General features: G+C 39.4%; 1 protein-coding gene across 3 annotated transcripts in view; it reads left to right on the forward strand.

Annotated features, from left to right (window-relative positions):
* rai14 (retinoic acid induced 14) overlaps nucleotides 1-25,252 on the forward strand; it is a 50,199-nt gene that overhangs the window by 15,949 nt on the left and 8,998 nt on the right. For 2 of the 3 annotated variants that reach the window (XM_040053477.1, XM_040053478.1), the window contains exons 3-13: nucleotides 8,777-8,907; nucleotides 11,219-11,307; nucleotides 11,512-11,576; nucleotides 12,912-12,969; nucleotides 13,214-13,284; nucleotides 21,563-21,669; nucleotides 21,822-22,006; nucleotides 22,494-22,519; nucleotides 22,880-22,966; nucleotides 24,617-24,706; nucleotides 24,886-25,011. In XM_040053477.1, the coding sequence (XP_039909411.1) occupies nucleotides 8,777-8,907; nucleotides 11,219-11,307; nucleotides 11,512-11,576; nucleotides 12,912-12,969; nucleotides 13,214-13,284; nucleotides 21,563-21,669; nucleotides 21,822-22,006; nucleotides 22,494-22,519; nucleotides 22,880-22,966; nucleotides 24,617-24,706; nucleotides 24,886-25,011 (1,035 nt within the window). The remainder of the gene's footprint in view (nucleotides 1-8,776; nucleotides 8,908-11,218; nucleotides 11,308-11,511; nucleotides 11,577-12,911; nucleotides 12,970-13,213; nucleotides 13,285-21,562; nucleotides 21,670-21,821; nucleotides 22,007-22,493; nucleotides 22,520-22,879; nucleotides 22,967-24,616; nucleotides 24,707-24,885; nucleotides 25,012-25,252) is intronic. The other variant, XM_040053479.1, reaches the window with a different exon arrangement.

Genomic DNA, 25,252 nt, shown 5'->3' on the forward strand with positions numbered 1-25,252 from the left:
CAGATAAGGGGTTTGAAGTTAACGTCCACAGCTTGATCAAAGGGCAGAGATATTGTTGATGCACCAATCTCTGTATTTTCTTCTGCTTCTTTTCCTTTTATTTTGTACACTGTTCTTTCTTACATCCTCTTGACCACTTCCTGTATGTCCTGCCTTCTTCTGAATCTCAACTGTTCTCAAGCTGAAAATACCCTTTCTTGTATAGATGTGTTTTTCCCCACTGGAGTTAAACCTTGTTGTATCTGTGTCTGACCTACTTTTAATGTGAGTAAAGCTAAAAAGATTCTATCTCCAGTAAACATAATGAAGATAAATGTAGGTGAGTTAACTGGTGCAAGTTTCAAATCGAGTAGTGTAGTGTGTGTGTGACTAAATAAGTTTACCTGTCTGGCACAGTGTTTCTTTTTTTTTAATTCTAATGTCTAGTTTTTTACCTTGTCTGTTACCTACTTATATAGACGCAGATTTTGCTTTTTATGAGTTTTCCTTGACTCCCTAATCCTTGACAGGACATCTGGCAAAGCAATTGTTGTATTTCAATGAAATTTACCATGGATATACATTAGAATTTCTGGGAAAGGTTTTGCATAGATCTGTTGAACAATAGCGTCTCAGATGCCTTCTGGTGTTTCTGATTCTTGGGTCAATCTTAACCAGCTGGCTCAGAGAAGTTGATGTCCTGTTCTCTTTTTTTTTTTTTTTTTTTTTTTTTTTTTTTTTTGTTGAGTGATTTAGAGCATACTGAAAGTAAACAGAACTACATGAAAAGTGAAAGTAGAACAAACACCTTTTCATTCCTAGATCAACATGAATGTCATTTGAGGGTAATACTATTGGGTTTCCGAAAGTAAATGTTTATGTGTTAAACTACATCTGCTCTTAGCAGTGCAACTCTACAAACATACAGAATCTGATGTAGGAATTACTACTTCCTGATATTAGTTTATTTTTCCTTCTGAGAACGAAGAAGGGAAAACACAAATTGTTTATGCACAGATCTTTAGGTTAACAAACAGGCACACAAACACACACACAACCAATAGGCATCTGTTTGCTATTTAGTTTAGAAGGGCAGAGGAGTTTCAGAGCTTGACAGAGAAATGTATACCCGTGAAACACATGTAGAAAAAGAGTGAGTCTTTGAAAAGAGTACAAGTCAACAGAAGTCAGAGTTATGCCACTTTAATATTTCTGTCTCTCAGTATCTTTTCTAACACAGTTCCTTTTTCTTGGGTCTTTACTACTGTTAAATGCTGGCTTCTTGCTCTCTTGTTCTTGCCCTTTCTGCCTGCTTCAGGCTTGGACAAACAGGAATCGCTTAGTGTTATCAGCACAGTCTTTGTGTGTCTTAATGAGCGTCAGGGCAAAGACAGAGAGGGAACACACACTCGGAGTGCAGTGTAAACACTTGATGCAGACTTAGAAATAGAAAGAAGGGGGATCTTAAAACTAACACCGCCAAACAGCCAAAGGCAGGGGAAACTGACTGAAACCAAGAGAGAGAGGAAGTAACAACCCATAGTAGAAGCAGTATGGCGGGGTCTTACTAGTTAATAATCTCAGAATAAGTGACCTGTGACATGTTGCTTAGGCAAAGCACGTGTATATTATTCAGAGTTATTCAGGGTTCATGTGTTGTGCACTCACTTATGTCAGTGTTTTTCAAATCTGTTTTGCTTTTTGCTTCATTGTGTCCAGTTTACACATTACAAGGAACAAAACTTCTGCTAATCTATTGTTTTTCAGTGATAATTAATCTGCCAAGTTTTACTTTGATCAGATTAATAATTGTTTATGTTAAAACACTGTAAAATCATATTTGTTGACTAATCTGTTAACTAATTGTTTCAGCTCTAATGAGCACTTCAAGGTTAATGAGAAAAACTTGGACTGGTCTGCCTTTTGGTGTAGATAAAAACATTCATATAGTGTAGGGTCAAGGTCCTACAATATTAGAGAAAGAGCCCCTGTGATCCAGCAATCCCCTGTGAGCAAACACTTGGATGTGGTGGTGAGGAAGAACTCCATTTTAACAGGAAGACCTCAGGCATTATAGGCCTAAGCCAGGCTGTGAGACGGGTTGGCCATCTGCCATGACTGGTTGGGGCAGGGTGAGCATAGAGGAAAAAGATTAGCATAGAGACAACAAACAACCCACATGAAAGACGTTTGGCTGGCTGGTGGGAACAGAAAGGGAGAGATCAGACTCACAGTTAATGTAATAGCGATTATATAAGGCCATACATAAGGAGAGTAGAGGCAAGGTGCCCAGCGCATCACCTAAACAGAACATTTCTGTGCATTTTAAAGACTTGATTCTCAAAATCTAACCCCGTCATTGTCTTCAAATTGACTTTCCTTTTCAGAAAAAAAAAATGCTTTCCTTCAGGAGCTACATATTTAAATACTAATATACCTGACATACTATTATACTTGTAAATATTAGACATGTTTTTAATAATAATCCTTTAATAATCCTTAATAAACTCACTAATAAATCTCAATGAAGTGAAATTCTGCATTACAAATAATAATTCATCTTTCCTTGGTGGTGTGCTAGCTTATACATTTTCCTGTCTTTCTTTTTCTTTTTTCTTTTTTTTTCCCTGTCCCGTTTGGCTCTTTTGCCATCAGAATTATTGTCTAAAGGCGAAGAAAGATGCCCAACGGACTTACTTTACCAAATGGACCGTCCCAGCCTTGCCATAATGGTCTATTTGATTCACCTTTTATTGTTTATTTTATTTTATTTTCACTTGCTAAATACGGGACAGACTTGACTGGGGAAAAGAAAGGGGAGAAAGAAAGAGGGAAAGAAAAACAGTGGGGAAGAGGGACGGGGATAAAGGGCAAAAAACAAAAACCAACTAAATAAGCAGACAAAAAATACATATATCAATCACCTGGATCACCTGTTGAAAAAGAAAAAAGAAAATAAGCAGAAGGGAAAAAAAAAAGAGCAATATAATAAACAACATCACGATGATCTATGGGAATAAATACTAAATATTAAACATTATTGTGGGGAGCCACGGCCCCGTCCTCCAGGGCATGAAGCAGGTATGGAGGAGATCAAAACTCCAGGCATCCAGAGACCCTCAGAACAAGAGACCAAGGAAGACCAACAGAGGGGCAGCCGCGCCACTATCCCAGAAAGAGCTGAGGAGAGCCCCAGATGAGGGCTCACTCAGCAACCGCGGAGCAGAAGCCAGGGGGGGTTGCAGTGACGTGCCCGTGAGCTCCGCCGGCAGCCAGCTGTGCCAGAGTGACAGAGCCCCAGGCCGAGAGGCTGAGGGCACCCCACCCCCGAAGTGGCCCGAGCGAGCCCCAGGCTCCGACAAGCAGCCACCAGGAATGAGCCGGTGTGTACCTGGACGCCCATCCCCGGACACCAAGAACCACCAATGCACCGATGTCTGAGGGCGTTTGCCACTGGCAGGGGAAGTGTTTGGGGGAGATAGGCCTCAATACCTTGAGGGCCTGAGATGTCCCTAGAGAGGTGGCGTCTGATACCCGACCTGACATATGGACACAGACAAACAGGCACACACAGATACAAACATCCATTCCCACCCTCATGCTCTCATATGCAATTACTCAACACTCACCCAACGTGGAGCTAGACATAAAGAGACACTGTACACACAATCACACTCCCCAAGCGTACTCTAAGCCCCAGATCTAGGTACCCTTGCCCCTGGAGGGGGAAACTGCACCCAGACCCAGGCAGTGTTACCCTTTTCCATGGGGTGGAGAGGAGCAGACTGCCCTGACTCGGCAGCAGCAGGGAGGCCCCACATTCCAGACCCCAATTGGACGGCCAACACCTCCTCCCAGACCCCCCGCTCCAACAGGCAACGGAGAACGGGGGTGTGTGAAGACTCCAAACCTCCCTCCGCCCGCTCATATGTAGTGTTGATGCATGTGTGTTCTAAGGTGCATTAAAAACCCAGGAGGGCATGGAGCTACCTGCCAGAGAGCAGCTGGTAAGCGCACAGCCCCTCCTGATAGCCCTCAATGTCTACGCCCAGCCAGGGCCCCAGCCCAGAGACGGAGCACCCACAGAACCCCACGCCCGTCCCGGACCCACCCAGGGGCAGCCAGGCTACCAGGTCAGTAACCGTCAGCACAGACCCTCCCCTGGCCCCGCTGCACGCAGCCACGAGGAAACCGTCACCTAAGAGCCAACAGAGCCCTTAATAGGCCATGACCGCAACCCTGGGTTGAGCCCTCTGAGGAAGATGCTCTTGGGGAATCCCCCGATGCCCCAAGCCTGTCTTACATTTGTATACATTTTTTTTGTTGTAGAAAAACTTGAAAATACACTTCTTGTTCAACCTTTTTGTTGGAGCTTACATCTTTGCTGATATTACATCACCTCTGCCACTACATGATTATTTCATCAGCCTCCCGTTGATGACACCGGTTGTGTATGTGGCTGAAAGTGGAGCAGTGCATTCCGCTCCACTTAAATCTGTCCAATACAATGTAGTCTAACGCTATCGCTGTCATGCTGCTCTGATGCGACTGCCCTTCATTCTTTCTTCGGCTTTGCAAAGTCACATAGGCCATTAGGAGCGATCATGTTATAGTAGACATCAGTGCTAGTGGCAATTTTTATCCCAACATGCAGTTCTTGTTAATGGGACCACAGCATTCACTATCCCACTGTATCCCAACTATATCATCACCTGTTGTGTAGGTATTTAAGAACCAGCATAGTACTTTATTGCACAGGAAGGAAGACTTGCTTGAAAATAGTGCGAAGTGGTAAAAATGATTTAAAGTGTCGCCCTACACTGTAGACATTGTAGGCTTTTAGATGAAGTGTACTTGAAGTGAAAGATGTTGTGAAGTAGGCAGTAATTAAAAGATGGGGATAGTGGGCCATTCTACTCTGTTCTTGTGACCTAAATATTCTGAAGTTCTTTGAAACAAAGTAACTGACAACCAACAAAAGCATGAAAAAATGTCCACTGAAGCAAATATGCAGGGTGCTGCTACGCTTGTACTAGTGGTGTTTATTATAGCGGAGTAAAACTCCTGACTGAAAAAAATACATCACTTCAGCTCACCGATCCTTAGGCTTGTATGACTGACCATCTTTAAGGGGAGCTTTATTCCTCCTTGGGTGTGATCACATTTCAAGGAAAAGGCATTAGTTTAATTTCAGCTTGTATTAAATAGCCTAGTCTATCTCCTCCTTAATGGGTGGGCCAATCTGAATGAAACTTTGCACAAACATCGCCATGCATATAGCAATTATGTACATCTATATGTTTTTATGTTTATTATAAATACCAACTCTTTTGAGTTTCCTATACATTACGTTCATTTCATCATAACCCTGCAAATGCATTGTTACGTTTTCCATTTGCATTTGATTCATGTCACATGTTCAGCGTATGTCAACCAAATGTAACTTTAACACTCACCAAAATTTGCATTCATACTGGAATTTGTTGAACTCGCCACTAAATGTGAAATGAAGAATTTGAAAAAGTGCCCAGAGAGCACATAGGGTGGGTTTTTGCAAGTATTTATAATTAAGTAATAAGTGTCTCTGACTGCTTTGATATTCAGTCTGTCATCCAAGGGGGTGGGTTTGTTTTGCTACTATTTCTGGATTACAAAGGCACTCAATTACCACAGTAGGTTCTGCCCTTCCTGGTTTCCACAAAACAAGATAAGGAAAGCACTGGCCACACTAAACTAAAGTACTGTCCCTGTTTAATTAAATGTCTTGAATTGTGTAAATAAACTACTTATATTTGTTTGTTTATATTAGTCAAAGTTTTGGGGAAACAAGCACAGAGTTGGTATTAATTTCTATTTTCTAACCTCATTTTTTGTCATTTCTATTCCAATCCCAAGCACAACTATGTTGTATAAGTGATTGAAGTACATTCTGCATGTAGGAAATCACCAGACTTACAATAATGTAAAAGTAAAAAGCAATGTTAGTTAATTAACTAATAATTAATTAATATCATGTCTCAGATAATTTCCAACATGTGACATATATGGCAGTTAATGTGTGAAAATGGCCTTGTTTTGCTTTTTCCTCCCAAAATTTTTGGGTTTAGTTGGGTTTGCCCATATGTGCTATACATTGTAAATCTTAGTCCTCTGGTGGAAATAAAACCCGAAAGCTGTAAAAACCTGTTAATTTAAAGGTTCCTGTGTATTCATGTAAACAAACAGAAGTTATATTTGCATGTATTTTTTCCATTAACATATAATGTGCATTTTTGTTTTTGTGCATGTTTTGAGTTTATATGGCTCCCACCTTAAACAGTTCTCCCTTTTAAAAGAAGTTGGATCTCAGTGGTGCTTCTTGGTTAAATGAAAGAACTAATAATTGTATGTGGTGTGGTGAGATTAATAAAACATTTAAAAGCCCTTTATTAAATGTTTTGTCACATGTACAGCATGTGTGCAGGTGTTTTCCAGTCTTATTTGGTTTTGTTTGTTACGTTGCTATAGTTTAACACCATGTGTGTTAAGGGAGTGTTTCTCTGTAATTTATTTAAAATCAAATCTGTAATGGTTCTTGGATGTATTACATGTGCCTGATAGAGCCCATCTTCAACTTGCACACCTCAAATCTTACCCCCCTTTTTTTTCCTGTGTCTTCTCAATGTCCAGCTGAATGTTTTTCTAACCAATCTGTTATTTCCAGTCTGTCAGAGAACCTTCTCGTGCTACCACATGGATATCATGTGTGCGTGGGGGTGGTATTGAGTTACAGCTGGATAAGAATTGCTTTTCCAGAGTTAGCTTTTAAAAAATAGCAGGAATACTCCTCTGTTCTCAGCCATCTTACACATTACATTTGAAAACACAAACACATTTTAATATTTTTTCATACTCAATAATCTGTTAATTACCTTGTGGCTTATTAGGCTGCAGAGCTCAGTGGTCATCTTTGCTCTTTCGGTGACAGGAGTGACAGGATTTTTATAGCCCAGCATTTTTCCACCAGTTGTGCAAAATGTATTGCAGTGGTTGCATTTGGGTGTTTGCCACAGAGGTTACTTACACTCTGTGTTGCTTTGCCTGCTTATTGCGCTCCTAAAATAGCGTCCAGTCTACCACCACAGGTATTTCTAGAGTCAGAGAGTTCACCTCCTTGTCACGTGTAGGTCAGTGGGCTATCAGGTCAAGATCTAATACTGTACTGCATCCTAATATGCACAGGTTTTTGTAGGAATAGCTGACGCATGAACTTGTTTGCTGTTATGTTTGGGGTCATTGATTCAGTTCTCTCCCTGATTCTGCTATTAGATTTAAGGAACCTCTTCCAATATTCCCCAGTAAAGGTTTCCTTAAATACATTTCCTGTTAATAAAGTAGGTCATTATAGAAGTGTTTCAGCTATGCCAAATCTTGCTCATTTCATAGCTGTATCCTGCAATTAAAGCTTGCTGTGCGGTATCTTGTACTATCAAACTGCTCTGTAGTAAGATGGTCTTTGAATGAGATCAGGCTAGAAGCTTTCCAATAGCTGACTTCTTTCTGTGTGAGCAGCCTATCAGTGGTATAAAGGGCCATTTGGTTTGTGTATGCGTTCTTTGGTGAGTGTGTCTAGACTGGATACTGTGAGTGTGTGCTCTTGTACACATATGATAACAAATGTTTTGTGTGGGCCACAGCAGAGCCGAGAAACATTCCTCCCTGTGAGAAACATTACTCACATTTTGGGCATCACAGTGACTTTGACTGCAAAGTAAACATGCTGATATGAGTGTTAACAAATGGAGCATACCATTTGTTCACATTATTATTGATATTATTTGATAAGTTAGTAGATAGGAGATAAGTCTTAAAGTCAGTAAAAGTCTTTGATAATATGAAAAATATGGGACAGTGTATGCAATACAATAAAAACAGTACACACTGATTTGCAAATATCATAAAACCCATAGTTTATTCACAACAAAACAAGAAAATATTTAAACTGGGATAGTGTAGCATTTATAAAAAAAAAAAAAAAAAAAAAAAAAAAAAGGTGGTGGCAGTAACACATCTCAAAAGTTTACATGGGGCAACAAAAAGCTGGAAAGTAAGCGGTACTAAGACGAAAAAGCTGGCAGAATAGTTTCTGTCTAATTAGGTTAATTGTCAACAGGTTAGTAACATGATTGGGTATGACAAGAACATCTTAGAGGCAGAGATTTAAAGAATTAAAGATGGGCAGAGGTTCACCAGTCTGAAAAGCTGCATTTACAAATGGTGGAAAAATGTGCAAAATTTGAATATCTCATCATCTACAGTACATAATTTCAACAAATCCTATGAATTTGGAAAAATCTATGTGTGCAAGTGACAATGCCAAAAATCAGTATCTGATGTCTATATTATTTAGGCTCTCAGGTGGCCCTGCATTAAAAACAGGCATGATTCTTTCATGGAAGTCACTGTTTGGGTTCACTTCCAGAAACATAGTTTTATCGTCAGAAATTTAAAATTCTTTTTGGAAAACCTGGACAGAATGTCCTCTGGGCTAAAGAGGAGAGGGACCATCCATCTCTGATGGTACAGGAGTGCATCATTGCCTGTGGAAAGGCAACGTCAACGCTACATCTCCACAGTGGTAAACATGGCCCTGTCCCTACTTTTTTGAGATGTGTTGCTGACATGAAATTCTTGCCATTTAACAGCGTCTCACCTAACTGTAACCTTATGGGGTTATATATTTGTATATTTATATTTTGTGTAGTCTTCGTATATTCTTCACCACCTTTTATTCTCCTTCTTTGTCCTCTGTCTTTAGACAAATGAGTGGAACAAAAACGATGAACGCTTGCTTGCTGCAGTGGAGCATGGCGAGGTTGAGAAAGTCTCATCCCTTCTTGCCAAGAAAGGTGCCAATCCTGTAAAGCTGGACAGTGAAGGCAAATCAGCGTAAGTGGTCTTGGACTTATCCACTTACTTTTTTCTGATGGTATTTAAATGTTTATGTTTCCAGTGCAAGAATTCCATTTGATTCTCCTGAGGTGATGATAAAGTCAAAGCATAACTTTTGCTTAAAATAAAAACTAATTTGTTGATATAGACACACAGAGATCACAGTCTGCAGTGCCTTTTGTAGAATGAGGATGACATGGGGGAAGCAAACTGACTTGAGGCTGCAAACCAGAGAAATGCATTAAGTGTTGACACCAACATGGTTTTATGTCTGGCAAGCTTGCACATGTTTTAAAATAAATATCCAGCAAAGCACAGTGAATTTTCTCATTTCCTTTCAATTCAAAGATTAAACATATGTCTATACTATATGCTCAGATTCTCAAGTAATGGCCTTATATAACTGCTTTCATGCTCCACAGCACAGTTTTAAAAATGAATGGCCAATCTAAAAATATGTCTCTTACTTTTTCTTGAAACGGTGACATTCATTCAGCCTCTCTGAGATTCTATGTTTTGAAAGCAAGTTCACTTCCGCAGAGCCAGTGGAGGTTACTGTTGCGTCACCGCTTAGTATTAGTGATAACGCAGAGGCTTGTGTTAATATTTGACCCTTTTCGTTTTTTCTGAAACTCAACACCTCTGACCTCGATTTGTAGAGCAGCTCTCACAAAGCCAGGAAAATCAAATCTCAGGAATAAATGCAGTGAAAAACAAATATGTAGGTTTTCATTTATTTTCCCATTCACCTGTAGTTCACATCCTTGGCCTTTTCCTCTGTGTGCTGCTAGAACACAGAAACACACATCCAAATGCATGCAAAGCCTTTGTAAGTCATGGCAAATGTGTGGGCTTGGAATCGCAATGCTCCGATCTTTTCAGCACGCACGAAGGGGGAGTCTACAGTATCTCTATGGTGATAAAACCTGACTGAAAGGCATGTAGACATACTTGTGTGTTTGTGTGTGTGAATGTGTATCCTACGCACACACTGATGGAAGGCTGAAGGCTTGCCCTCCCCCCGTTCATCTTACTGAGGTGGAAAGAGGTCGTATTGATCATTTGCTGCATGCATATGCACAAACCTGCGCACACAGTGCATACACAGGGCAATTTTTTTTTGCATACGCAGTCATATCGACTTACAGCATTCCTGCTCACAAGTCAGCGCTTTACCAGTTTTTCTAGAAATGGTCAGTAAATGGGTATATATTGCAAGAACTGAAGCTGTGCCCAATAACTGCTTTTACTTATTTATTTTTGCTATAGCTAAAGCTTCCCTAAAATACTATCACTTCCAAGCTTATCCATTGCTTTTATCAGTGCTGACATGTTTTTCTGGCAGTTGCATATTGCAAAACAGTGGCAGTGGAGCTTTTGCATACCTGGGTCACGTGAATACCTTCTTCTACTGTAAGACTGGCTGAAACACTGACAGTCAAAAAGCTCTGAAGACCTACTTTTTTCTTCTCCATGGTGAATATTAATTAAGAAATAGATATTTTACTTTCAATAAAGGATCTGATCTGTAAGCATAATTAATACTGGCTTTTGTATCAACAAGATCAAATCTCATACTCGTTACACGGTTTAAAAAAAAAATAGTTTGACCCTTTGGGAAGTGCACGTATTTTGTTTCATGTTGAGTTGGAGCAGAAGAGGTGCTCCCATGCCTTTCTGCTAAATATAAAGTTACAGCTTTTAGCTGATTGGTTGAGCATAAAGACCAGAGGCAGAAGGAAACAGCTAGACTGGGTCTGTCCAAATGTTTATGAATTCTAAATACAACAGCCTCCAATTAACACACATGCTTAAAAAAAAAAAAGGAAAAAGAAACGAAAATCAAGAGGAGGCTCTAGGAAGACGCTGAGTCGGCTAAGTTGCTGAGAGGGATTAAAGAAACTAAGCATAAGCGTATTACATTATAAGGACCAGAGCGTCGTATTTAACAGATATGGGAGTAGTTTAATCTTCTCATCTAAACTTAGGCGAGTGAGCAAATAACTTTATTTCCTAAAATGTGAAAACTTTTAATTGGAGACTAAGAAATCACTCTTCAGTGTAATTTAGAGTGGTAGATGGAGGACTAGTGTGGCCGAGCAATCAGAAAAGTAGATGAACGTTTTATTATTTTTTTTTTTTAATCTTTTATTTGCACTCACTGCTGCAGCATAAGGTTCTCACCAGAGCTGCACCATGTTTTATAATATTTGTAAAACTGTTGCTGTAAAACTACTGGCAACAAAGTACTGTGTGTGTAATTTGTTCTTTTAATTGTGTGTGTGTGTGTGTGTGTGTGTGTGTGTAGTCTTCATGTAGCTGCTGCTCGTGGTCAGATAGACTGCCTCTCTTTCATCTTGGCTCATGGAGCTGACCTGTCAGTCACTGATGCTGCTGGTATGTATAGCTATATTCACTATAACTTAAAAAATAGTTTCTGCATATATTTGAGAGTTTCCCTCTATAAATACTGTAACATGAACAGGTGTAATGTACTGTCTGGACTGATACATAAGATTTCACATACGTTATCTCAAGCACCTCATTGCCTGTTTTCTTGCTGCGTGCATGTTTTTCTCTTTTTTTTTCCCCTTTGTGTAGGTTTTAGTCCTTTACACCTGGCTGCCAAAAACAACCACACCGAATGCTGCAGAAAACTCATTCAGGTAAAGCTCATGAAGTGAAGTTGGGTTTTATTAAGTTAAAACTATTTAATTTCCCTCCCCAAATGCCTTTGAATTAAAAAGAAATTGATTCAGTCTGTCAAGCCAGATATTTAAAATACATATACCCTGGTCTCTCAGTGTTAAGATGAGACATAGTGGTCCCCAACCCTGGGCCGCGAGAGTTGAGGCTTGGGTGTGAAATTTATGGTTTTCAGGGTTTTTATCTTTTTTTTTCTTCTTTTTTTTTTTTTTTAAGCATTTTTAACGTTAACTCAATTTCCCTGGGTCTTTTCCTGTGTGTTATGAATAAATCTTCTCTTTTTTGTACTGGTACTGGTGTTATTTTGTTGTATTTATCCACGACACCTTAAAGGCCAGCCTGTGAAAATACTGTCGGACATAAACTGGTCCATGGCGCAAAAAAAGGTTGGGGACCGCTGACATAGTTCTTAATATAAGGGCTATAAATTATGTTGGGTATAAATGATTAGGCAACATGACTTCAAGATGTGTTATACAACAAAGAACTGATATAAATATTAACTTAAGATTGTTTTGATTGTGACTGTCAGTGTCACCCAGCAGGACCACTTGTTCTTGTTTATGAATAACAGTGTGTGAAACCCACATCTTGAATCATCTTACTGTTCAGTGAAGATGCCTGAAACCAAAAAATTTTATTGCTTCATTTCTTCAATCTGCTGATTCTTGTGTGTGCGTGTTTGGGTTTTGGTCAGCAGATCTTAGCAGAGACACACACACACACACACACATCCAGCTCTGATCTGCTGACCTCACTTCCTCGTGATAGTCGGCAGCATCTCTGCAACATGCACCTGGCTGATCAAATAGTCATTCAAGTCTTTTTGTATATAGCAAAACACAGTACTGTGAAAAAGAGAAGAACCAAAAACATTCAGTCATATATTGTTGTGACGTTGGACCCCAACACCAGCCCGGGAGCTCATCATGCCAGCCCTCCTCTGCAGCGGGACAGAGACCACACCCGTGCCACAATTGTTTACTGCAGATGTATGAATTTATGGTATAACCTAATATTACATGAAATTGCATTTGCCTGAAGCACCACTGGCAAACAGATTGTGGCATCAGTTCCTCAGATAATAAACTCCAGTGTGTATACACAGTTTATAAAAAAAAAAAAAAAATTGAAATTAAGCAAGCAACACACAGATACTTCAAACCAAATTTAAACCGTATATTTTGAGTTGTTTGGGGCCTTTCATGATTTCACTTGATTAACAATAGTCATTGCATATGCTGTATGCGTATACTGTATGCTATTGTTACTAATAACTTTCCCACTTTATCCAGAGTAAATGTCCTATCGATGCTGTAGATGGATCAGGAAAGACTGCTCTGCATCACGCTGGTAAGTATATCAAGATCTTGAGAGTCACTGATTTAGAAAAAAAAAAAATAGGCTGCTATGCTTTGGGGATGTGGAATAATATCTACTAGTTTTAAGCTCTAATTTTATTTGAATAAAATCATCATCATATTTGGTCGTAAGTGACTAAAATGCATTTTAGCCCAGTTAGTTTCTGTTAAACACAATCCTATTTTTCCTCACTCTCTTGTTTTAATTTATCTTGTTTTGTTTCACCCCCTTCCAGCTGCTAGCGGGAACATCCAGATTGTCCAACTGCTGTGTGAACTCAAAAGCCCCATCAACCTTAAAGACACAGTATGTACTTCCATTCTTTCGTCCATTCCCTAGACTTATTTTTCCTGGCTCAATAGATTGGGGGGCTCTGAAACAGAAAAAAGACCACAAAAATGCTTCAATGAGTCCATTTCCAGGGAGGAATGTATTGAATTTGTTTGAGGAATCATTGTCCGTTTATTGACTCTGATTGTTTTATGTCAAATAGTTGTTAATCCACATTATGAAGGCTCCTCATTAACTGACTGCTTGAGGATTAATATTGTAGTGTTGTGTGTGCGCACGGTTGTATGCGTGCGTGTGTGTGTGTGCGTGTGTGTGTGTGTGTGTGTGTGTGTGAGTGGTAAAAAAAATCAGCGTACTGTGGGAATGCAAGCCGCAGACATGTGGTCTCCATTGCAGTGACGCACCATGCCTGTGGTTTCTGTCTGGCTGGGGTTGTGCGAGCATGAAATTTTGTGTGTGTGCATTTGTGTACAACAGAAACTGATGGTCTGTCAGCCTATATGAAAAGATGTCCTGATATTTCCGATTAAAATTAATTTTAGCAATTTTTCATGTTTAAATCAATGGCAGTTTGTATGTTCAAGCTTCTTAAACTGGTTCTTGTGACCACTTTGTACCGTGTGCTTTTTGGAGTTGTAGCTTAAGTGTAGTTTCAAATCCTGGCCCTGCCAGTTTCTTGTGACTTTTATTGGAATAGTAAGACAATAATAGACAATAAATAATAGACAAAACATTTTTCTTGATGCATATTGGACTGGTGAGAAACTAACTGTAAATAGTGGTGCAATTTGAATTTTGGTATTCATATTTTCTTGTTGAATGAAAGTGGTCCAGCCAGCGAAATCTGAAAATCTGTATGTGAGGTTTGCAAAGCTCTTTCTTTGTTTTGTGGACATGTAGACTGTGAATGCATGAATGCATGCCAGCATGTTAGCTTCGGGCATACGCTGTAATATATATCTGTACCTGGTTATATAAGTTACTTTCAGCTGTTCTCTTATTCACAAGAGGTCACCACAGCAGGTAGCTCCATGCATGTGTGTGCGTGTATTTATTTACTTTTTTAAATGCCGGATGCCTTCTGGGATGTTTCCTCCTGGGATTTAACCAGGGATCTTTTGCTTTGCAATACACTATGGAGTAACTCTGTACCTGATTATATATTTGTGACTTAAACAAAGACTCAGGAATATCTCGAAAGAAACAGAGGGACAGCTGCTAGGCCTGACATGTGTCAAAGAATGTGTATAGAAGAGAAGAGGTAAAAGTAAACTGTAATATGAAACCTTACTGTTGTTGGATGAAAGGGGAGGGGAAACCTTTGCTTGATTTCTGTCATTTATTTTTAAAGTTTCAGATAAAGAGGCCAGGATATGTACAAGTAATCTCTGTGAGCCAAAGTTTTTTCCTACTCTTGATTCTTCTATGATGTCATTGACAGTGGATGTCCTTGTATGGTCGTCTCAGGCACACAGTTCCGGCTGTGAGTGCAGCAGTCCCATCTACCTGCTGTTTTTAAAAAAAAAAAAAAAAAGTGTTTCAGAGCAGCAGCCAATCAGAAGAAAGCTGACTTAAAGGGCAGGCTAACTTAGAATAGCTGAAACGACTTATTTCAGAAGATGAACTGAAGGACTGCACTAAGGTGTGTGCAATACAAATTCCTGCTTTTCTGTTTTGGAGCCATGTGTGCCATAGCTTGAAATCTTAACAAAACTGGTAAAGTAAATACACAGATTGTGGAAATGGGTATAACCTCCTGAGAACCAGCCTTTTCGTTGATGTCCTCTTAAATGGACATTTGTTTTTGGTCTATATCTTTTGACTTATTTGAGCTACCCTAATAAGTCCTGTTGTGCTCAAAAGAGGACATCCTGGCCTTTCCAATGATATCTCGTGTGCTTGGGTGACCACTTTTATCTCCAAATAGGCAGAACATCACAAAAAAAGTTAAACTGAAAGATACTCATTTCCTCAGTTCTCAGGAGGATATAATTAAATAGACAAACTAAATTAAAATAAATATACATAAATAACAGCAAAAACAAAAGTAATGGTAAGAGAGGGAAAGAAGAAAGAAACGAAAATCCTGCTGTTGTGTGTATGCATGAGAAGATGGACTAAACAATACTTGTATTGTTTTGAATTCAGATCTAATCACAAAGTCATGATCACCATGGTCAGACACCTCCATTTGATAGACATCTTTTTGAAGTCTAGGGGAGCATGTTGTTGGTTCCACCTGATATCTATTTCTTGATCTAACTGGTATACTATGAAGGGCTCAGGTTTAAGCTCTCTAACTGTGCTACACTTGATTAGTGCCTACATCTAGCTCTTTCATCAGTATTCCTCTAATATTTGACCCATCTGAAGAAGTGGCATCTTCAGATCATTTGGTGGAGTACCTCTTTAAGTGCCTTTAATATCTCTTCCCAAAATATTCATAGATTAAGACATGACTAAAATATAATAAGGATTATTTTTGAACTCTGCAAAGCTGTAGAAGAGTCCAAGAATAAAACTGTGGAGCTGAAAATTAGCATAATATTTAAAGCTCAGCTTTGGCGCAAATCATTGTTATGCCCTCATAATTCTTCAGCATTCGTGTATTTGGATTTGAGTGGGTTGAGATTTTTTACTCTACTATTTACTCTCCGTTTCTTGGCATTTCTAGATACTTTTTTTATTGCCTGTTATGATTTGACATTGATATGATGTGCTCATATATTCATATGATGTAGTATTACACATTCAGCTGTTATCTATTAAACAGTTAGGTTGAGCAAGTAGTGCAGTAAATTGTTTACACACTGATGTATAATTATCACACAGTGAGAGAGCAACTGTGGATAGAGTATGCTCACTGTGGTCACTTAAAATCTTAACTAAGTTACTTTTACCTGAGTAATGAAGTATGTTTACATTTTACTTGTAAAGTAATATTTCTGCACTACTTTTACATAACTGAAGGAGCCCCTTTAAACGGAGCAACTGGGAATAAACTTGATCATACACAAGCAACTACTGCAATACAGTGTTGTAGTAAGATATGTTTGAAATAGTCTAAGACTGCAGAAATGCTGCAAACACAATTAAGCTTCATCTGAGGTTGTAGTATACCATAAACGTACAAGTTCCTCTGAGCTGTAGTGTTGTTTATTCATCTAGATTGCTTAGGATTCAGTTGCTAAATGTTGGAGCTACCTGCTGAAGACAGAGGTGTGGTGCTCAAAGCAAAAGACAAGAAAATGCATTGAAAAAGTCAGAAAAAGCGGTGTCTCTTTACAGAAATCATGAACTGATTGCTAGTTGTTAGCCGCTTCATGTAGGAACTGTTGCCCTTTGAGCTGTGATATACTTGCCAACTTTATCACTGCAGGATGGCTTTAAAAAATGTGAAGGAGGGCATAATCATAGAGTCTTGCTTGTGAAATAATCATAAATTGTAGAAATTGACTATAACTGTGTCCTTCATTTGGTTGGTGGGCGCAGTTAGGATCCATTTCAATTATACCAAACTGAGGAAAAAAAATTTATATTTTATTTTGAAGTGAACTGTCCCTTTGAAAGCTCACATCACAAGGTGCTCAGCTGTCCTGTCTTTATAATGACTGGCTCTGTGTAACTGCTCATTTTCCTTATGTTAAACACAGTTTGTGATCTGCATTGGGGTAATATGTGTACCCTGCTTTCGAGTCATAGCTCAAACATTTCTACATGGCAAAATTACAGCATTTGTGTGCATTCCTGGCAGCATGGCTAAAATTAAAGCATGAGTCAAATTTTGGCTCGTATAGTGGAGAACATCCATATACAGTATACAAGGAAGTAGCTGGGTGAGTGCAAGATTGGAAACAAAGATAAATATTTCTGCAACATAAAATGATTGTTGTCTTTAATGGCGCTCAACTACCTGAGAACTGAGACTCTTCCCACTGATTCATTTTCCTGCCATTTTTCATGAGTAAGAGGTGTTGTTCTTACATTTAATAGTCACATGCAGAGGCCTGCATGTATGTGCAGTATCAGTGTGTACATGAAACAAGAAAATGAAAGTATGCAGCTACTTGTAAATGATCTGGTTTTGTTAGGCTCCAAGATGTCTGGTCCATTATCTTCTATGTTTAATGACCAAAATCAACAACTTCATTAGGTATAGCTGGTCAGCTGCTTGTTGTGAAACTCAGTGCCTTTAAGATATAGATTACCTGATTATTATTATTATTTTTTTTTAATTATAGAGGTTAATTTATAGAGGTAACCCCACTGAGTCTCAATGTCTCATTTACTAGCAAGACCTGTTTCAGACAAACATACCGGTATTAAAATTACAATGAAGTTCAAACAGCATGGGGAAGAAAGGTGATTTAAGTGACTAAATTTTGCATGTTTGTTGATGTTAGATGGGCTGGTCTCAGTATATTAAAAACTGCTGATTTACTGGGATTTTCCTGCACAACCACCACTATAGAACAGTTAAACTGTCAAATTTTATATTCTGGGTCACATATAGCACATTTTGATTTTAAGTGGGCCGGACCAGTGAAAGTGCCCCTTCAGTCAGTGTAAAGAAATTTAGTTAAACCTTTATTATAGTTCAGAAATAGCTCAGAAAAAGAAGCGCAGTTTCAAGTGTGTGTCTCAGTTTTATTACATTATAAATATAAAAAGCATGAGAAGACCACACTGGAAGCGAGTCCTGTCAGTAAAGAACAGAAAACTGAGATTGCAGTTTAAAATTGGACAAATTGGAAAAATGTTTGCCTCATCTGACAAGTCTTAATTTCTGCTGCAATATTTAGACGGTTGGAGGAGAATTTAGTGGAAACAACATGAAAACATTGATCTATCCTGCCTAGTATCAACAATTCAGGCTTGTGGTGGCAGTGTAATATTTGGGGGGCATATTTTTTGGCACACTTTGGTCCCTTAGTACCAACTGAGCATTGTTAAAAAAACACCACAACCTACCTGAGCATTGTTACTGACCATGTGTATCCCTTTGTGACAACTTCTGTTAACTGCTTCCAGCAGGATAAAGCCCCATTTCACCAAACTCATATTTCAAACTGGTTTCTTGAGCATGACAATATGTTCACTGTACTCGAATTGCCACCAGATCTCAGTCCAACAGAGCACCTTTGTGGTGTGGTGAAACAGGAGATTGTCATCATGGATGTGTCATCTGACAAGTCTTCAGGAACTATGTGATGCTGTCATGTCAATATGGACCAAATGTTTTAAAGAAATATTTCCAGCACCTTGTTGAATCTGTGCCATGAAGTATTAAGGTGGGCCTGAAAGCAAAAGGAGGTCTAACCCAGTGCTAGCAAGGTGTAACTAATTAAGTAGCCATTGACTGTACATGCAACCAGCAGACTGACGGTTTTAGGATCCTGTTCATACAAACAAAGACACTATTTGGATTTAAACCAGTTTTCAGGTGGCAAATGAACATATAATGGCAATGCTGAGAATACTGTTGCATGGTGAGTGTATTCAGGTTTAAGCAGAGCTGTGTTTTTATTTTAGTTGTCTTGATTGACAGGCCTCTCTGACTGTAACACCTTGTCCTAACAGTTAACTTGTCATGCATCACCTCTGCCCAGCGTTTACACTGTTGCCCATATTTGGGTAATATGGCTTTAAATGTCAGACACGATGACGGCAAGTTAGAAACACAGTGAGTAACACATGCCAGCAAACTAGCAGTAATACACCTGTGCGCCCACATGCCTTTATACACACGCATTGAACCTATTACCCAGAGAAGAACAAAATTACTTCTGTCTTTTAGATTCCAGAGAAATATAAAACACAGACAGGGCAAACACAGACACATGCCTGTTAAAGTGTTTAGCAGAGCTCAGAGGAACCCAGAGCATAGTTCTGTTCTCTGTGGTGTGTGAAAGCAGCAGCCTTGTAATATAAAACACACACAAAACTATGCTGACAGACGTTGGTGCTTCTTGAAGTTCGTTTTCCTACTTTTTTTTTTTCTTTTCAGGAAAGACTTGGATCCCCCTCCCCCAAACATGTTTCACGGCGGAAATGTCTGTTAATACTCTTCAGCACTGAGTTGTTTATCTATTGCTCCTCATAGTTTTTAGAAACTACAGTGGCATGCAAAAGTATTCGGCCCCCTTGAACTTTTTCACATTTTGTCACATTACAGCCACAAACATGAATCAATTTTATTGGAATTCCACGTGAAAGACCAACACAAAGTGGTGTACACGTGAGAAGTGGAACGAAAATCATACATGATTCCAAACATTTGTTACAAATAAATAACTGAAAAGTGGGGCGTGCGTAATTATTCAGCCCCCTGAGTCAATACTTTGTAGAACCACCTTTTGCTGCAATTACAGCTGCCAGTCTTTTAGGGCATGTCTCTACCAGCTTTGCACATCTAGAGACTGAAATTCTTGCCCATTCTTCTTTGCAAAACAGCTCCAGCTCAGTCAGGTTAGATGGACAGTTTGTGAACAGCAGTTTTCAGATCTTGCCACCGATTTTCGATTGGATTTAGATCTGGACTTTGACTGGGCCATTCTAACACATGGATGTGTTTTGTTTTAAACCATTCCATTGTTGCCCTGGCTTTATGTTTGGGGTCGTTGTCCTGCTGGAAGGTGAACCTCCGCCCCAGTCTCAAGTCTTCTGCAGACTCCAAGAGGTTTTCTTCCAAGATTGCCCTGTATTTGGCTCCATCCATCTTCCCATCAACTCTGACCATCTTCCCTGTCCCTGCTGAAGAGAAGCCCCCCCAGAGCATGATGCTGCCACCACCATATTTGACAGTGGGGATGGTGTGTTCAGAGTGATGTGCAGTGTTAGTTTTCCGCCACACATAGCGTTTTGCATTTTGGCCAGAAAGTTCCATTTTGGTCTCATCTGACCAGAGCACCTTCTCCACATGTTTGCTGTGTCCCCCACATGGCTTGAGGCAAACTGCAAATGGGACTTCTTATGGTTTTCTGTTAACAATGGCTTTCTTCTTGCCACTCTTCCATAAAGGCCAACTTTGTGCAGTGCACGACTAGTTAGTCCTATTAGTTGTCCTATGGACAGATTCCCCCACCTGAGCTGTAGATCTCTGCAGCTCGTCCAGAGTCACCATGGGCCTCTTGGCTGCATTTCTGATCAGCGCTCTCCTTGTTTGGCCTGTGAGTTTAGGTGGACGGCCTTGTCTTGATAGATTTACAGTTGTGCCATACTCCTTCCATTTCTGAATGATCGCTTGAACAGTGCTCTGTGGGATGTTCAAGGTTTGGGAAATCTTTTTGTAGCCTAAGCCTGCTTTAAATTTCTCAATAACTTTATCCCTGACCTGTCTGGTGTCTAAATCCAATCGAGAATCGGTGGCAAGATCTGAAAACTGCTGTTCACAAACTGTCCATCTAATCTGACTGAACTGGAGCTGTTTTGCAAAGAAGAATGGGCAAGGATTTCAGTCTCTAGATGTGCAAAGCTGGTAGAGACATACCCTAAAAGACTGGCAGCTGTAATTGCAGCAAAAGGTGATTCTACAAAGTATTGACTCAGGGGGCTGAATAATTACGCACGCCCCACTTTTCAGTTATTTATTTGTAACAAATGTTTGGAATCATGTATGATTTTCGTTCCACTTCTCACGTGTACACCACTTTGTGTTGGTCTTTCACGTGGAATTCCAATAAAATTGATTCATGTTTGTGGCTGTAATGTGACAAAATGTGGAAAAGTTCAAGGGCGCCGAATACGTTTGCAAGCCAATGTATACCCTTATGCCTTTGATGAAGTAGCTCTCTCTAGACTGGGAATTTCCCTTATCCATCTTAGGCAGTCAAATATTTATGCTTGAGCATTACAAGACTGAGGTTAAGTGAAGGGTTACACTTGGGGTCGGACCCTGACAGTCCTGGAGAAAAATGAGATGGCCTGTCTTATGAAATACTGCAGTCATCCACCAACTCTCTGCAACCTGCTGAGCTCAATCAGTAATATGATTTGGGGGATTTTCCCATGCTCTTATTTCTTTCATCTTAAACATACCATCTGAATTTTTTCTGTTTATCTGCTGGGGAATTCATTTAGAGCAGTAGACATTCACTCATTTTTTACACAGGCCTGAGATTTTTCTCACCTTACACAGTTACCATAGTCTGTCAAGGCCCACGCTGTGACTAGTTATATTGCTGTGGGTGTGCGTCCATTTAAATCTGTGTCATGTTGTCTTGTCTTTTATTTTTCTCTATAGGATGATTTTAGTCATTTTGTTTTCTCGTTTTTATGTTTGTTTCTCCTATAGGATGGCCTCACTTCCTTGCTGTTGGCAGCCAAACACAGTCATGCAGAAGTATGCAGCACTTTGCTCGACTTTGGTTCTGAAATCAACACTTCTGACAACAGTGGCAGGTATACAAAACAAAAAAACAACAAAAAAAGACCCCAACAAAGTCGACACACAATAAGACAGGGAAAAAATTACAAATAAATTGTTGCTTATTGTAGGAAAAATTGATTGATGTTGAAGTGGCGATCAGTATGCTGTGTTGTCTGTGTTGTAGGACGGCCTTGATGCTCGCAACAGAGTCCAACGCAGTATCTGTTGTTGAAGTGTTGGTTCAGAGAGGAGCAGACTTGTCAGCTGTAGATGCAGAAGGCCATGAGGTTTTACATTACGCTAAGGTCTCAGGCAGCTCTGAAACCAAAACTGCCCTTTCAGCTGCACTAAACAAGCATCTGGTCTCAGGTAAGAGTTGTGCATAAACACAAACCTACAGTTCAGAGAAAGATAGGAAGTGAGTGCAGGTGGCTTTATGCAAGTGTTGAGGAAGTATTCAGTAAAGGTTTGTATGTAAATTTTGTGGACAATGTCACTCAGGCTGCGGTAGGCAGGCATATTTGTTTTTAGTTTTTCCCCCCTCCCCCCTTAAGGGCATTGCAGAGAACCAGTACATTTCCAGGGAAACTTACTCTGTACCTAACCTCAGTCTTAACCCTAACCAAAAACAATGTGAGATCCAGTCTTAATGCTTTCAGGGTTTTTTTGCCCTCCCAAAACCTGATCAGTGCCAATAAAAACACACATACTGCCCCTGTGAGACAGAGATCCATACTGCTCTGGGTTCAACACAAAGTTAACACTGCCACCTGCAGTTGGCTTCCTGTTACTGTTCAATTTTTCTTAGATGTTTAGTGTGTTGTACCTAACAATACCTTTCCATCTTTTTTGGCAGATACGAAGTCTCCTAAAAGTCCCCAGGTAAGATATCGACCATCAAAAGTACTAAAACATGTGAAATTCCACAGCGGATGACAGTGAATAAACATTTTAGCACTGCCAACTGATTTATAGAATTAGGAAGTAAAATAAGGAATAAAACCAACTTCAGACTAATTTCAGTTTCATAGCTACAAATAAGTTCAGTTTCTCTTATATGTTAGTGTCATAATTCCAAGCTTTGGAAAAAAAAAATCTTTAATTGCTGTTTTTGAAAAAGAAATCTTAATTCTTACTGTAGCACCCACTGATTGACTCCTCTTACTAACCAGCACTGAATCCCACTTTTCTTTCTCTTTTTTTTGTCACCTTCCCTCTCTGCCTCTTTTGCTGGCTCTTCAGCATGATCAAGTAGCTAAGATAAGTGATGAACGGATCGTAACTCCCAAAAAACGAAAAGCACCTCCACCTCCCATTAGCCCACCTCAGGTAAATGCATGTGTCTCTGTCTGGCGGCTTGTACCAGTGTGCCACTCTCCATATTAATATTAATGCATGTTTGTAGTGTATTCATACAAAGTAATATAAGAACAAAATCAGTGATTGCTTATTTACATACTATCTGTAAAGGTCTCTTCGACAAACTATTAACTGATTTCTGGTGAGAAAACATCAGCCAAATTTTTCTGTTGATGTGCATGTATAATCACTGGCCACTTTATTAGGTACAGCTTTCTAGTACTGGGTTGGAGCCTCTTTTGACTTCAGAACTGCCACAAGTCTCCATGGCATAGATTTAATTAGGGGCTGGAAACATTCCTCAGAGATTTTGGTCCATATTGGCATGTTAGCATCACAGATGTCCATAATGCAAGTCTCCCATTTCACCACATCCTGAAGCTGCGCTATTGGGTTAAGAGCTGGTGACATTGGAGGTCATTTGAGTACCCTGTATTCCTTGTCATGTTCAAGAAACCAGTTTGAGATTATTTCAGCTTTGTGGTGTGGCATGTTATGCTAGAGGACATGGTTAGCAACAATACCCAGGTATTAAGTGATGCTAAGTTGTTAGTAATAGGTGCAAAGTAAAAAAAGAATATATGCCAAGCATCAGATTCTCCATTCTCATGTTCAGTTTGAACTTATTACACATGCGGACTGTCTGGACACAAGGCAGGATGGATCCATGCTTTCATCATGCTTACTCACAATTTTGACCCTGCTATCTGAATCTTGCAGCAGAAATCAATACTCATTAGACAAGGCCATATTTTTTCCAGTCTTCTATTGTCTAATTTTGATGAGTCTGTGCCAATCAAAAGCCTCGCGTTCCTGTTCTTGGAGGATTTGGAGATGTTCTTCTGCAAGCCTTGATCGTATCAAGTGGTTATTTGAGTTACTGCTGTCTTCTTATTGGCTTAACGCAGTCCAGCAATGCTTCTCAGTTATCTAGCATCAGCAAGTAATTTTCACCCGGAGAACTACTGCTCACTGGATATTTTATCCCTTTCTGACCATTTTCTGTAAACCCTAGAGATGTTTTTTGTAGGAAAATCCCATTAGATCAGCAGTTTCTTTAATAATCAGAAATTCTGTTACTCAGTTTGAACTTCAGCAGGTTGTCTTGACCAAATATACATGCTTATATGTATTGAGTTGATGTCATGTGATTCGCTGATTAGGTATTTAGTATTAGGTATACTGAGCAGTTTAACAGGTAACCTATTAATGTGGCCAGTGTGTATATTTTATGCAATGACATAATTTATGTTATTTTAGTTGTTTACTAAAACATTTCAAGTAAGTTATGTTATACATATGGGTTTAAAGTGCACACCATCAGCTTTAATTGTAAGGTTTTTGTATCCAAATTCAATTAAAAGTTTAGCGATTACAACTGTTTTAGCATTTAATCTCTCTCTCTCTCTCTCTCTCTCTCCCCCTCTCTCTCTCCCCCCAATGGCCAAAGGTAAAAATTGTGGAAAGTGTGGCGTTTGCAAGCTGTTTCTATAAACAGTCAGTGCAGTACAGGCCATCCTTAGGGATTGTAAAATGTCTGAGAGATGGTAGCGACATTAAAAGTGGACAAATCAATGATAGTAATTTATCAGGAAAATTAATGCAACAATCCTCCTTTAGAGCTCTGGACCCTCTTCCCCTTCAATTGTTACATCTACTGGCACTCCAGCATCCAACAAAAGTGACACTCCTAAAAGATTCAACTACAAGGTAACAGAAAATCACAAGATATTAAAAAAGAAATATGAAACTGAAAGCTGCATTAGCCTTTAGGCTTCCATTTTAAGTACTTGGGTAAATTCTTTCCATCAGCCTTCATATGATGTCTTTTTTCCTCCCAGTTTTTTCTGCCACTCGTCACTCCTTTCTCCTCCCCTTTTTTTTCACAGGAAGATGAGATCAGAGGAACAGCATTGAAAGAGGAGGTTGACAAGGAGAGAAACATGCTGCTGGAAACAATCGAAGACCTGAAGCAAACGGTGGAGACGGTGACGGGTCCTGAGCTGGATACAAAGGTGACTAATATATAGTTGACAACACTTTGGTGCTTTATTTAAATTCCATATATGCAGGTTTTTAAACCGGGTGTATTGACTAGACCAAATTATCTGGAGAAAAATAATTAAATTAATAATAAGTATTAGCATGCCTTGTTCATGTGAGTACCCCACATAGAGTCAATATACTGCATTTATATGTATTTTGTATGAAAGTTAATCTCTTTTCATGCATTTAGGAAAAACTTGAATCAGAGAT

Source organism: Simochromis diagramma, unplaced genomic scaffold, assembly GCF_900408965.1.
Source record: "Simochromis diagramma unplaced genomic scaffold, fSimDia1.1 OVJJ01000596.1, whole genome shotgun sequence".
Lineage (NCBI taxonomy): Eukaryota > Metazoa > Chordata > Actinopteri > Cichliformes > Cichlidae > Simochromis > Simochromis diagramma.